General features: G+C 39.2%; 1 protein-coding gene across 2 annotated transcripts in view; it reads left to right on the top strand.

Moving 5' to 3' along the window:
• Nucleotides 1-14,396, top strand: part of LOC120746323 (gamma-aminobutyric acid receptor subunit alpha-5-like) — a 46,761-nt gene that overhangs the window by 24,463 nt on the left and 7,902 nt on the right. For both annotated transcript variants that reach the window (XM_040051770.1, XM_040051771.1), the window contains exons 7-9: nt 1,563-1,706; nt 11,228-11,380; nt 11,646-11,857. In XM_040051770.1, coding sequence (XP_039907704.1) covers nt 1,563-1,706; nt 11,228-11,380; nt 11,646-11,857 — 509 coding nt within the window. The remainder of the gene's footprint in view (nt 1-1,562; nt 1,707-11,227; nt 11,381-11,645; nt 11,858-14,396) is intronic.

Here is a 14,396-nt window from a genome sequence, read left to right as displayed (position 1 = left end):
TGCTCAGTTACTACAGTATGCGGCAAGTATTGCTTTTATTTGACGTGTATGCCCTACTGAATATTGATTTGTCAGTAACTTGTAAGGGAAAACACACTTTGCCTTTTGAAATCGTCTGCTTTTACTTTCTTTAATAATTCAGACAGCTGCACTTAGAGTGTGTGGAACTGCAGTAATTTATGACTCCGACTGAGCTGTAGCTGCTTTTGCTTCACCCATAAGGAAAGAGCAGCAAAGCGTTAAGCGTAAAGTGTTTAGAAGTTGGCAGAGGTGCACTGTGTTTCCTGCCAAAGTGTTTAGCTTTTCCTCTGCCTAATGAAATTCACCAGTAATCCCTTATCGCAATCTAACTACCCTCCAATTAAAGGTCTCAGCCTTTGGCCTGACAATGCCCAATTTTAAACACTACATACAGTCTGGAGCACTACCCATCTGCCAAGTGAACACCTAGAATGGAAATACTCGGGTCAAGATGTGATCTGCCGGCCTACTGTTACGCAAGAACAAGCCAGGCTTTCAGTTGTGTTTGTGATAGTCAGCATAATAAGTTGTTTTAATGGAATTTCAGCTCTTCTTGTGTTGTATTAATAGATTTAATGTGCATAATTGTCTTTTTCATGCCTCCAGAAATCTCTTGATGAGGGAACAACACTTGGCTGCACCAATTTCACCGTGCACGCCTCTTTAAAAGTTGTTTATCACTGCCAAAGAACTAATCACTGCTTTCTGTCCCCAGTATGAAATATGCAGCCTTTGGAAAGCATCAAAAGTAAAGAATAAATGCAAAATGAAGGCGTCTAGTGTAATTGGGCCCTCCTCCCTCATTATTTTTCCTCTCTGCAGATAATTCCTCTCCCTGTCTCCCACCTTAAACTTTCTGCTTCTCAAATGCTTTCCATAGTATTCGCCAATCTTTTCCAAATCTTGACATGACCATGATTAAGTTTTTGTTTTCTTTCTTTTCCTTTCGCCATTTTCTCCTCCTCAAAGTTGTTGTTAGTTTTTTTTGTTTTGTGTTTTTTTTTTGTTTTTGTTTTTTTTTGGGGGGGGGGGGTGTTAAAAGAGGGCCATGATAGATCAATGTCCAGCTATGCTGCAGTATTCAACATGAATCAGTGTAATAGCCAGAGATGTTACATGGTTTGCTCCCTGTTTTCATCACAAGTGTGATGCAACACATTTTGGTTAATCTGACTCCGTCTGGGTCCGGCTGCTGACAGGGAAGCTCACCCCTGACCCAGAAGTGTGGTTTAAACAAAAATAGACTAAAAAATCTGCCCCCCCCCCCCACACACACACACACACACACACACACACGCACACACACACATTTTGCTCTTGGCCTCAAGCCTGCAGTCTAATCAAAAAGTGCTAGAGAGGCTCTGCATCAGCTCCACACACGGGGAGCTACACATAATGAGTGATGACAGGGTTGTAACTTACTCTAATATGTTAATAATCTACTCTGCTGTAAACAAACAGGGTTTCACTTCCGCTTTGAATGTCATCATATTAAGAGCAAAACACTTAAATCAGAATAATCTTTCCTGTCTGTCTCTCAGATGCCTATCCTGTGTCAGAAGTCGTCTACACTTGGACTGAGGGAGCTAAAGAATCTGTGGTGGTGGCAGAGGATGGCTCCAGACTCAATCAGTATCATCTTGTTGGACAAAGTGCTAACACAGAGGATATACACACAAGCAGGGGTATGTGCTATTTTAATAACTCTGTAGTAATAAGTGAAATAAGTTGTGGCAGAGATAAAAGTAATACAACTTAATCCCAAATGATGGAATATTTTGTGATATTAGGGAAAAAAATAGAGATTAGGTAACACAGTAATATAAGAACTGGAGCCCCAGTAGACAGTTACTGTATAGGATACATAGTACAATAAAAACAAAAATAGGATGACTTAACTATTACCGTTGAACACAAATACAAGCTGTCAACGGGACAAACACTACACCACTCATTAATAAGGATAGAAATATTCAATAATTTTCTAATTATTAACACACACAACAAATCCAACACTGCCTACTTGATCGTGCTACAAATTACAGGAGTTTTGTAAAGCTTAGTTTAACCAATAGTTTAGTTTAACTTAGTTTAGCCCATTTGTGTAGGCATATAAGGATACTTACATATGTTGCTGGTGTTAATGCAGTTTAGCTACGCAACAAGCTAGCAGTTACTGTTTCTAACTCGAGTACTGGTTATTAGTGGAAGATTGTATTCATACAAACATAGTATTACAACATTGTCTACATGTCCACACTTAATATGGGAACTTTATTTCTTCATCATAACTGTGGTGCTACAATGGCAAGCTAATGTTAGCTTCATCGCTTCAGCTAGCATCACAACAAAACTGTAAATATTCAGTGGCATCAAAACTGTACCTATGAACTAGGTTGTTTTGAACAACCTATAAAATGTATCTTTTGGCAGGAAAATGGGAAAATAAGTAGAGTGATTTACTGAAATATTAGCAAACATAAATGAAAATACAGAATAAGGCAAAAACAGAGTATGCATAAAACAACAAGTTGAAAATGTCAAATATTTGGTATGAGCGCCTTTATTCTTCAACATAGTCTGAACTATTTTAAGCTAGCTTTCTTTAAGTAGTCTTCAGGAATAGGTCTCTTGAAGAACATTCAAAGCTTATCTTTGGATGTTGGCTGTTTTTGGTTTGTTGTCTGTCATGATGACGCCACTCTGCTTAATGTTAAGATAGGGGCTCTGGGGAGGCCAATCCATGACCCATCATGTTCCATTGTGTGTTTATTAAAGCTGTTGCCAATCAGATGTTTTTTACATGTATTGTTTGGTCGATGAAAATCTGACAATACTTTGCTGCGCTCATCATTCTATCATTGAGAAGATCCCCAATATCACTTGCTTGCTTTGGAGCAAGTGGCTGCTTTTTGTTCGGGCTTTTTTGTCCGGTGTGTTTTATCGATGACTGTAGGCACTTACACTTACACTATTAGGTTGATTACACATAATAATGACAAGTTCAACTGAAACCTTTAAATTTGCTTGGATTCATCACAACATAAGACACGTTGAACTAATTTTGGGTCCAGTTCTTGTAAAGTTTGGCCCTTCTTTTCCTCAAAAATGGCTTGAGGCTATCCTTGACACTGGCAAACAGCAAATGGGGCAATTTCCATGTTGATTCTATGAGGACATGACTTTCAGATGGTATTCATGTCCTGTTCATCTTCTTTTGTCCTACACTTGTCTAGTTTCCTTAAAACAGTGTACGAGTGTACGTGATGTAACATTTGGCATTTTCAAACACTTTGTGTTTGAAAAGCATCTTTTTACAAAGAGCCCAAACATACCATTTAAAATGAGTTCATTGATGACCCGTCCGCTTCTATTTGTGTTAGTTGTTTTTTATGCTTCAATGACATATAGGTCAGTGGTTTAAACGAAAAAAGTTTTCTCTGCGAATGATCAGGTACAAGGACCGACCTTAAAACAAGTGAAAGAGGAGAGTGTTCAAAGAAATAACTATCATTCAAGAACACTTTAGAAATACAAGTTCATTTGAAGGAAAATATAAAGAAATGATGGGTAGCAGAAGACTTATGCACAGTAGCGTATAATCTGATACATTATCTACACCTGGTGCTGATGTTTTCATTAAAAGGTGGAGGCTCTGTAAACTCATCCACATATTCACGTCTTGCAGTTGTTATTCTGGGCAAAGAGTTGTTGTAGCATTTTATCGGGATTCACTCTTCGTCCATAAACCTCAACTACTGTACAAAAACAATTAAAACCATATGATGTTATAAACTATTTGTACCATCTGTTATTTAAGTAATAATTCTGAGTTAGCTCTTTTTTACAGGTGAAGAGACCTTTGTCAGCATATTTGTTTACCATCAGAGCAGATTTAATGAAACAGATGCAACTGAAATGCCGACGTTTAGCTTTAATTTAAGGATTCGGACAAAAATATTGCATCAGCTGTATTTATATACAAACTGCCCTATTTTCTGGAGCTAAAATATTATTGGGGAGTTGACTCTGGCTTATTTCTGTATTATTTCACAAGTTAAGCAGGTTAAAGGTCCAGAGATGATTCCATGTGTGGCATTTGCATTTGGAAGTTGTTTCTGTGAACTGAAGCAAAGGTTGAAGGACCTCTTAAGGCAAAGAGAATATTCTATCCTTAGACTGGAAAACAAACATATCTGAAAGGGAGCAGAAACTTGTCAAATCAGCAGTTCGGCTCTTGCTGAGAAAAAAAGAAAGCATTGGAGAGCTCGTCAACAGAAACAGGTCCTTAAATCCATAAAAGACAAAAGTGGTAGATGTTGGCAAGATCATTTCCACGGGAAAGACAAAAAAAACCCCACAGGATGCACCAAGTGTGGAAGTCACTGCATTGATTGCAAGATGCAAAACATTTATGTTTAGCTAGCCATGCTAGCTTGTTGGACAGATGAAAATACAGCAGAGCTGGGAAGAAACAAAAGGAAAAAGATCTAAAATGACTCATAATCTGAATAAAGTAGAGACAACTTGATGCAGGGGTGAGCATAGCTTCCTATGACACTAGGTCACAGGTGTTTGTTGGTGATTTGACAAAACAAAAGTGTACTGAGCAGTGCTTGTACACACTGAGCGACGTGCAGTCAAGTTAACTGGATGTCATCTCAGCCAACAGATGAACAATGAGCCAGACCATGCTGACAAAAGTAACCCAGGAGATTTTGAAAAATATAAAAAAAAAGGTGGACTATTGTGCAGGCAGCAACTAAACACTGCTACAGTAAAAGCCTCAGCAGGAAACCTTTTCTCTGCTGATTGGCCACGGGTTCCAGACTTCAGGAAGTCATCATCAAAGGATCACTGACAAAGTTTTAAAAAGATTTTATTACGATTATATTAAATTATTGCACTACATTTAATTCTCTAAAAAAGGGACGATACATAAGAATGTAATTAGTTCATTAGTCAAATCTATATTTTTCCTTAACCCCTTAACATCTGGATTTAAGAGGTTAAATTCAACTTTGGGTTAATTTAACTTTGATTGTTCAACTTCAAATATGTTGTGTTGTGTACAAACATTATGAAAATTGTGCCACTGTTCAAAACTTTTTTTTTAAGTTATAAAAAATCTTAAAAATTGTTAATTATTTATTTTCATTAAATAAAGAAACCTCAATCAGAACATAGTGCAAGCATTGCATTGTGTATTTTTCATTAGCACTGAGGTGAATTATGTTGCACGGTACGAATTAGTTAAGGTGATGTAACTAATTCTAGATTAGGGAAGATAAACACTGTAGGGAGAAATGGATGTGCTGCGAGAGGAAATGTGGGAAACATTATCAGTAGTTAAGAGTCAATGAGTGGAGGCTAGTGCAGAGTAGCCTATCCCTCTCACAACCAGCTGTCTACAGGCTCGGACAGCCCTGTCAAACAACACTTATCCCTGCACACACACACACACATAGAAGCATGCGCGCATATGCACACATACACAAATCGAGAGAGACCTGAGTCCTAGGGTTAATCCCCCATCCAACCACCCATCAGCTTTTGCATAAGAAGATGACATCACAGCTCAGTGAGGGATTGGCTGGGTGTGTCTGTGTGTTTGCTGGTGTGTGCATTTGTATATTTATCTTTGTATCAAATGTCGTCACTGTGACAGTCACACAGCAGGGTCATTGTGACAATAAGCTGGAGGACCAGAGGTTACTTCTTTATTGTGGGGGTTGGGACTTTAAAGTTTTTAGGCTTTAAGGTGAAGCGTTAAACCGGGTTGCTTTTATAGGAGACATTTTACTTTAAGGTGATTATACAGGAAACGATTTAAGTGAAAAAATAATCATGATAATAACAATTTAGGTCTTTGCCAAGCTAGAGTAAAAAAGAAAAGTGTGTGTGTTTGTGTGTGGCCTTTGTGCATGTTGGGATTGGACGGCCTCACTTTGACACGTGGGGCTGGTAGGGTGCGGTGTGGGTGTTGAAAGTCATCTGCTTAATACTCTTATGTAAAACCAAACTGTAATACACTTTCCTCTAGTTTCTAGTAGAACCGTTATTAAAAGTGTGGATTTCCCCTCCTTTTTTTATTTGCGTACCACAGCTCTTTAAATATTTGCTTGGTGACTCAGTGGTTTAAGTGAAAGGCTAAAGCTCTTGTTGGTTAAAGGACTGATGACTGCCTGGCTAGTAGGTTATGAGACTGAATGGTTTGAGATGTTAATTAATGTGCTAGTTAATGGTAGAAGCTAGTAGCTCACAGAGTAACTGCATGTTTATTTCTAGGATCTACTAGGTTGAGGGTCAATTTTAGCCCAAAAGTGTAGATGACACTCAATTTGAAAGGTAAGATCTCAAAATTTCAACAGCTTAGCATTTGGTTAAAACAAACCCAGCTCTAACCCTATGACAGGTGGATGTGAAGTGGTTAAATGGTGGCTTCTTGCAAATGTGAATACTTTTGCAAGAAGCCAAGAGTTACATAAGTCTAGTCTCTAACTGCTGCACTGAAAAGCATTTGGTTGACTACACTGTAAAAAAAAATGTAATATAAAAGTATGTTACTGTGTATTTTACAGTTTTGTACTGTTCTTCTAGAATATCATTAAATATACATAAATAGGTTGTGATTTTACATTTCAAATGTAAATCAACGTAAAATCACTGTAAATGTAATAAAACATCATTTTCTTGTTTTTTAAATGTATCTGTCTGTACATATGCATATTTAGATTGTTAAAATACATTCACAAATGTATCATAATTTCACAAATATTTGTCCGTTATTTGAAAGATTGAACTGTTTAATTCAAATCTAATGCTATGGAAAAAATAAAATGATTCTTATAAACTTTTTTTTACATCAAATAATTATTATTATTATTGTTATTTAGGGCAATTGTGGCTCAAGAGTTGGCAGTTCGCCTTGTGATCAGAAGATTGCCGGTTCGATCCCCGGCTCGGACACTCGTTGTGTCCTTGGGCAAGACACTTCACCTACCACCTACTGGTGATGGCCAGAGTGGAATTATAAAGAGGAATTGTAAAGCACTTTGAGGGTCTCAAAAAGCGCTATATGAATGCAATCCATTATTATTATTTAAACCAACTGTTAACTGTATATTTCTGTACATTTAAGTATTATTATTCATATTGCCGCATTCATTGACCTTGTTTACAGGCAATTTCATTGTTTGATCACATTAAAATGTACCTAATTTAATGTTTAAAAGTTTTTGACTTAGAGTTTAGTGTAGGTTTAGCCACATGCTAAATTATGTGATTTTCAAAAATTAGTAAATGGTCTACTTCAAACTATTAAAATTTGTTTAAAGCATCTCCATTTGGATCATTTTTTGTTTGCTTAGTTGCATATTTCTGCCACTAACACCACCCAGAAAACCCTAAAGCAGGTGTAAGTGATTTGAGTTTTTGAACAAATATAAACAAATCAATTGTACTTGCACAAAAATTGTTCTAAAATATACCCACCCAGCCCCCAACCTAACATATAGAGGGCTGAGGCTGGATGTAGACCATGTGGCTGTGCACATGGGTGTGCAAAAAGTCAGAGCAAACCAAAATAGCACAGTATCTAAATTTCTTGTCAAATGAAGTTGTAAGAATGTCGCATCATCCAACCCTTTGGAGATAAATTAATCCAACCGATTCCTTCTCATATGGCTGATCAGATATATACAATATATACTCTAAGTATAATAACTATGATACAGTATTTATGTTCATATGTTGTATTTGATAGTACTAATGATATTACCCAAATCATCGAGCCACCATCTGGTGTCGTGCCTGCTACCACAAAAAGCTAAACATTATCCGAGAATTCCATTTATCTCCAGGACCAAAGGCGGTAAATCATTCATGCAGCTCAAAGCTTCTGTCTGGAAACTGTCCAAATCAGTGGTGGAGATTGCTGATGAGCTTGAGCTCTGGGGTCACATTCAGCCCAGAAGGTTAATTTACTGTTTATATCTTTGACTCTCTCACTAATAACTTTGACAGACCAAATATGACACTCTAAGATGTGCCAGATCTGAGCTCTGGTTTTTGATCTTGCACTTTTCCCTATTGTGTTAAATGAAATATTGAATGCAGTGAACAGGTGTTACTGAGGGTGCAGTGACAGATGGGAATTAAAGGTTCTACTTTCTGAAATTTTCTTTTCTTAAATATATATAGCAGATGTTCTGTTACATGGTCCTAAAAGTTTGAAGACCACAGTAATACAAGGAAATCTGATTGCCTCAACTGAATGGCTTTGGTCCAACATGTTAGTATGTAGAGTAGTAGTGGAGGAAAACATTTCAGTCTTGTTAACAAATAATTATATAGATGCAGTCCTAACCTGTAACATTGCATCTGTCAAAACCTTTATGTCTAACTGTATGCAGGGTTACAGTTTGAGATTTAAGATTAACCTCGTTCGCCATGTCCACCTAGGGTTACGGTTTGGGGTTTTTTTTTTAGCCACAAGCAAAAGGACACACTTTCAGAGAAGAATACATTTTGGCATTACAGTTTTTCAGTGAAAAGCTTTTCAACTGGGCCTTTCCAGACAAGAAAAAACTTTAACAAATTTGACCTCTAACCATAACTCCAGATGGGACCACCTGGTGGTCGCTAAGCAGTTACATTTAGTAATATTAGCTATTTATTGACAATGAACATTGATAATGAGTGGCTCCATAATACAGTGGCTTATACATTTGCCTAGCAAGCCAGATATCCCTGGTTTGAGTCTGAGAGGAAACACGTCTCTCGGTTGTGTCAGGAAGGATATCTGGTGTACAGATCTCCGAAAGCAAGTGTGTGGCGTTACATGTTGTGACCCCTTGTGAATACGGGACTAGCTAAAAGTAGCTAATGAACAGTATTCATGACGTTTTGTGTGTCAGATGCTGGATGGTGTTTGACTTTAATTACAACACTAATCTGAGGCACTCCCCCTTGAGGATGTGAAAGTGGAGATAAGTGAGGGAGTTTTTCTTTAAAGACCTGACATCTTTAGGGTCACGGCTTCTTCCGTCTCAGATACTTTCCTTAAATAACTCCCTGACTCTAAAAGCAGATAAGGCTTACTCTAGCAACAGTTACGTCTATAGTTTGCAGGGACCTCAGGGCTTGTCAGGAACCTTTGCGACGTCAGTGTTGGAACAAAACACCATATCCTGTGAACCTCTGAAGACCCATCTGGTCACCAGTAACCCATTTAGGGTTAGGAATGGGCTTGGTGTTAGCCTTAATGTCTAGCAAATATCTAATGAACAGTTTTTTTAGTTTGTATCTTAATACTTTGCTTTTAAGGTACTATAAAAACACTACCACTACCCCTCCCATTATGTCTAACCCTGACACTTGATGCATTGACACTGACTTACCGGGTGTTAAGAAGTTAAATGATCTAGAAGGACATTTTCCAGAGAATAATAAATCATTTTAAATGCTGTGCACACAGCTTTGGCAAAACAGGGCAAAACAGTTTCCCTCCAACTCACCAGTTTACCAGCATGGCTGCATTGTTGCTTGACACAAAAGGGAGTTCCCCACAAACACTGTGAAATACAGATCCTTGGGAGAAAAGTAAAATCCACCAGAGGAGCATGGTCTTCCTCTTTCCTTTGCCCCCGGTCCTTTCAGGATCCATGCATCAAGTGCAAAGGTAACCCTTTGCAAGGGATGTGTCTGGATGATTCCAGCAGGTGTAGAAGTGGACTGGGTAGTTGTGAACCAGGTGGCCTGGAGTCATGAAGGCATCAGAGGGCCCGAGCGATTAGGTAGAAGAGAGAACTAAGCATGCTGGGGAACTCCAGATCGAGGCATGGCAGTGACAGTGACGTTGATAAGTGTGTGTAGCGGCCGTTCGCCCTCAGCACAGGGCAGCTGCAAAATAGAGAAATTTCCCCCGGTTTTAAGCTGATGTCAGCTGATGAGTTCAGCGCGCTTTCTGAATTGCTTTTTCTGTCCTCCCCAAGCCAGTCAGTTCCATGAAGAGCGTTGGAGTTACCAGAAAAATAAAAAGAAAGAAAGAAAAACAACATAAAAAGAAAAAAAAGAGGTATGCAGATATATCTACACGGCTATCCCCCCTCCATCCCACCAGTGATTAGAAGCAATGAGTGTCCGTCTCCGTGGCTTAGAGCGTGCGCTGAGGTGTGTGTCAACAGCTAGAGATCATCCTTCATGTGTGTTTGACTGTGTCTACGTGTGTTAGAGCCTGGATTGGCAGGGTGGAAAGGGGCGGGGTTTGGAGCTCAGCAATGGATCCCAAGACAGGAAGCCTCAGCACCCCCCTCAACCCCCCCGCTTTTTAACTCCCTCTCTTTGCGCTCACTGATGGCAGGATGCAGATTGTAACCAGGGATTAGGGAGGTTCAAAAATCCGATTGTGCCTGGAGAAAGCCTCATGTATTACACTGTGTGTGTATGTGTGTGTGTGCGTGCGTGTGTGTGTGTGTGTTTGTGAGGGAGAGAGAGAGCGGCTTGTGTACGTATGCCCCAGTGTATGGAATACAGTCATTAGATTTTTCATAGTTTACCAGCGCCTGCAGTCACAAACTGCTGCTGGCAATGGAGATTTTTATTTAAAACCCTCAAATGCAATCTTCTGTTGTTTATCAGAGTATTCTGTCCTCCCACTTCCCACCTCTCAACACACTTTTTACGTCCCACTGTCACGGCCCATTGTTGAACCCAGACATTAACTGCATAATAATCTATTCTCGTGTTCTCACAGTAATTAACACCACTTACGCTAATTTTTCCTTTTAATAACAGACCTGAAGTCAGGTTCATTTTGCTGTTATGTTTAACTGAAATGTTCTCTTTACACATTTTCACCAGCCTCCAACACCTCTGATTATTTCATTAGTCTAATGGTAGAATAGTGGAAAGAAGGGGAGCTTCTCAAATGACACTTTTCATTCCTTTTATGCAGTGACTGAGCACCATTGCAGCCATTTTACTTGTTTTTTTTGATCACACTGCTGGTAGTTTGTTCTAAAATAAAGACATGCCCAATGCGGTAGACTAAACATCTTTTGTTCAGTAAGGAGGTCAAGTCGCACATTAATAATTCCTCTATTCTCAAAGCGCATCTTTAAGTAGATATTTCTGTTATTAGGACGCTGTTGTTTGTTGTCCTTATCTAACCTTATATCCTTTTTATTTGCTTCTTTCCCCTCAGGACAGTATACAGTGATGATGGCCCATTTCTTCCTGAAGAGAAAGATTGGATATTTTGTCATCCAGACGTATATGCCATGTTTCATGACTGTAATCCTGTCCCAGGTGTCATTTTGGCTGAACAGAGAGTCAGTTCCTGCCAGAACTGTTTTTGGTGAGTGAAGCTGCTTACGTACTAATCCTTTAAAAAAAAAAAAAGTAAAAAACTTCTTATTTAACTGGGTAATATTTCCATCATGCGCATTCATACCAGGGAGAATAATAACAGTCGCTCACTGAGCAGCAGCACTGCACAAGCTGACAGTTAGGAGTTATTAAAGTGCCCACCTTCACTGAGTGAGGCCAGTCTGTCATTTGTTTCCAGCCGGCTCATAAAAACTAAATTTAAAATCGTCATGTCTAACTTTGTTTGCACCCAGGGGTGACCACTGTGCTGACCATGACCACACTTAGCATCAGTGCGAGGAACTCGCTCCCCAAAGTGGCCTATGCTACAGCCATGGACTGGTTCATTGCCGTCTGCTATGCTTTTGTCTTTTCTGCCCTCATTGAGTTCGCAACAGTGAACTACTTCACCAAGAGGAGCTGGGCTTGGGATGGCAAGAAGGCTATGGAAGCACAACACCCTAAGGTACAATTTGTGGGTACTTTGATACACATTTAAGAGTTTATCCTCAGATCATCCAGAAATACCAAAAACGCAAACTTAGCTATGACCTGTGGTTATGAAATATTAGCAGTTGGTTGCAGGGCCTACAAGTGTGGCAGTGTATTTGAGGCATCAGCTAAGTTATTACAAACCGGATTGCAAAAAAGTTGGGACACTAAACAAATTGTGAATAAAAACTGAATGCAATGATGTGGAGATGGCAAATGTCAATATTTTATTCAGAATAGAACGTAGATGACAGATCAAAAGTTTAATCCGAGAAAATGTATCATTTCAAAGGAAAAATATGTTGATTCAAAATTACATGGTGTCAACAAATCCCCAAAAAGTTGGGACAAGTAGCAATAAGAGGCTGGAAAAAGTAAATTTGAGCATAACGAAGAGCTGGAAGACCAATTAACACTAATTAGGTTAATTGGCAACATGATTGGGTATAAAAAGAGCTTCTCAGAGTGGCAGTGTCTCTCAGAAGCCAAGATGGGTAGAGGATCACCAATTCCCACAATGTTGCGCAGAAAGATAGTGGAGCAATATCAGAAAGGTGTTACCGACCAAAAAATTGCAAAGACTTTGCAGTTATCATCATCAACTGTGCATAACATCATCCAAAGATTCAGAGAATCTGGAACAATCTCTGTGCGTAAGGGTCAAGGGCGTAAACCCATACTGGATGCCCGTGATCTCCGGGCCCTTAAACGACACTGCACCACAAACAGGAATGCCACTGTAAAGGAAATCACAGAATGGGCTCAGGAATACTTCCAGAAACCATTGTCAGTGAACACAATCCACCGTGCCATCCGCCGTTGCCAGCTGATACTGTACAGTGCAAAGAAGAAGCCATTTCTAAGCAAGATCCACAAGCTCAGGCGTTTTCACTGGGCCAGGGATCATTTAAAATGGAGTGTGGCAAATGGAAGACTGTTCTGTTGTCAGACGAGTCACGATTCGAAGTTCTTTTTGGAAATGTGGGACGCCATGTCATCCGGACCAAAGAGGACAAGGACAACCCAAGTTGTTATCAACGTTCAGTTCAGAAGCCTGCATCTCTGATGGTATGGGTTTGCATGAGTGCGTGTGGCATGGGCAGCTTGCATGTCTGGAAAGGCACCATCAATGCAGAAAAATATATTCAGGTTCTAGAACAACATATGGTCCCATCCAGACGTCATCTCTTTCAGGGAGACCCTGCATTTTTCAACAAGATAATGCCAGACCACATTCTGCATCAATCACAACATCATGGCTGCGTAGGAGAAGGATCCGGGTACTGAAATGGCCAGTCTGCAGTCCAGATCTTTCACCTAAAGAGAACATTTGGCGCATCATAAAGAGGAAGGCGTGACAAAGAACGCCCAAGACAATTGAACAGTTAGAGGCCTGTATTAGACAAGAATGGGAGAGCATTCCTATTTCTAAACTTGAGAAACTGGTCTCCTCAGTCCCCAGACGTCTGTTGAGTGTTGTAAGAAGAAGGGGAGATGCCACACAGTGGTAAAAATGGCCTTGTCCCAACTTTTTTGGGATTTGTTGACACCATGACATTTTGAATCAACATATTTTCCCCTTAAAATGATAAATTTTCTCAGTTTCAACTTTTGTTCTGTGATTTATGTTCTATTCTGAATAAAATATTGACATTTGCCATCTCCACATCGTTGCATTCAGTTTTTATTCACAATTTGTTTAGTGTCCCAACTTTTTTGGAATCCGGTTTGTATCATATTCCACAAGAAACAAAGGAAGTGTTGCAAATGATTGATTATGTGAAATAACAATATTGTTGTGTTATGTTTTGTTATCTGACTGGTGCAAATGGTTATCTAAACTTATTGTGGAAATGACAGTCTTCACTAGTGGGGATAGTTACTAAGCTTTCTTCGTTATGAATGAGCATACATCTTTTTATTGAATATTTCAAGAACCAGCAAAAAAAACAGAAACTCTTGTAGAGGACATAAAGTCAGAGATAGAAACAACAAGGAGCAGGTGCATCTAGTACAGGTAGAGCTGCTGCAAAAACCCATAGAGCCCAGCAGCCAGCGCAACAAATTCTGGATCCTTGGCTTTTAGTTAGCAGTTAGCATTAGCAGCACATGCTGCATCCGATGTGAAAGTACCTTTATGCTGCGCACTGTGACTCACAGCCATGGTCCCGGGTCAGCCCTGACTTTGTGTTAAACTAATCCTAAAGTATTTCTAACCACTGATATACCAAAACTTTATCCTTTCAACAGCTACTGAAAGTTAGGGGACCTAGCTTCTATCGAATCGTACTTGTACTTGAAACTTGAGTGCAGAGTTTCACACATATTTTTTGGCTATATCCACACACAAATCTTTTTTACACACACACAAATTCTTTTTACACATACAAATCTGTTTTACAAACACACACACACACACATTCTTTTTACACATACAAATCCTAATTTACAAGTACAAAACTGATTTACAAGTACAAAATATTTATGACCACAATTTGAGCCCACACAATTTC

The sequence above is a fragment of the Simochromis diagramma genome, unplaced genomic scaffold (assembly GCF_900408965.1).
Source record: "Simochromis diagramma unplaced genomic scaffold, fSimDia1.1 OVJJ01000107.1, whole genome shotgun sequence".
In the NCBI taxonomy this organism is placed as follows: domain Eukaryota; kingdom Metazoa; phylum Chordata; class Actinopteri; order Cichliformes; family Cichlidae; genus Simochromis; species Simochromis diagramma.
The sequence above is the reverse complement of the archived record's forward strand: the minus strand, read 5'-3'. Positions and strand labels throughout refer to the sequence as shown.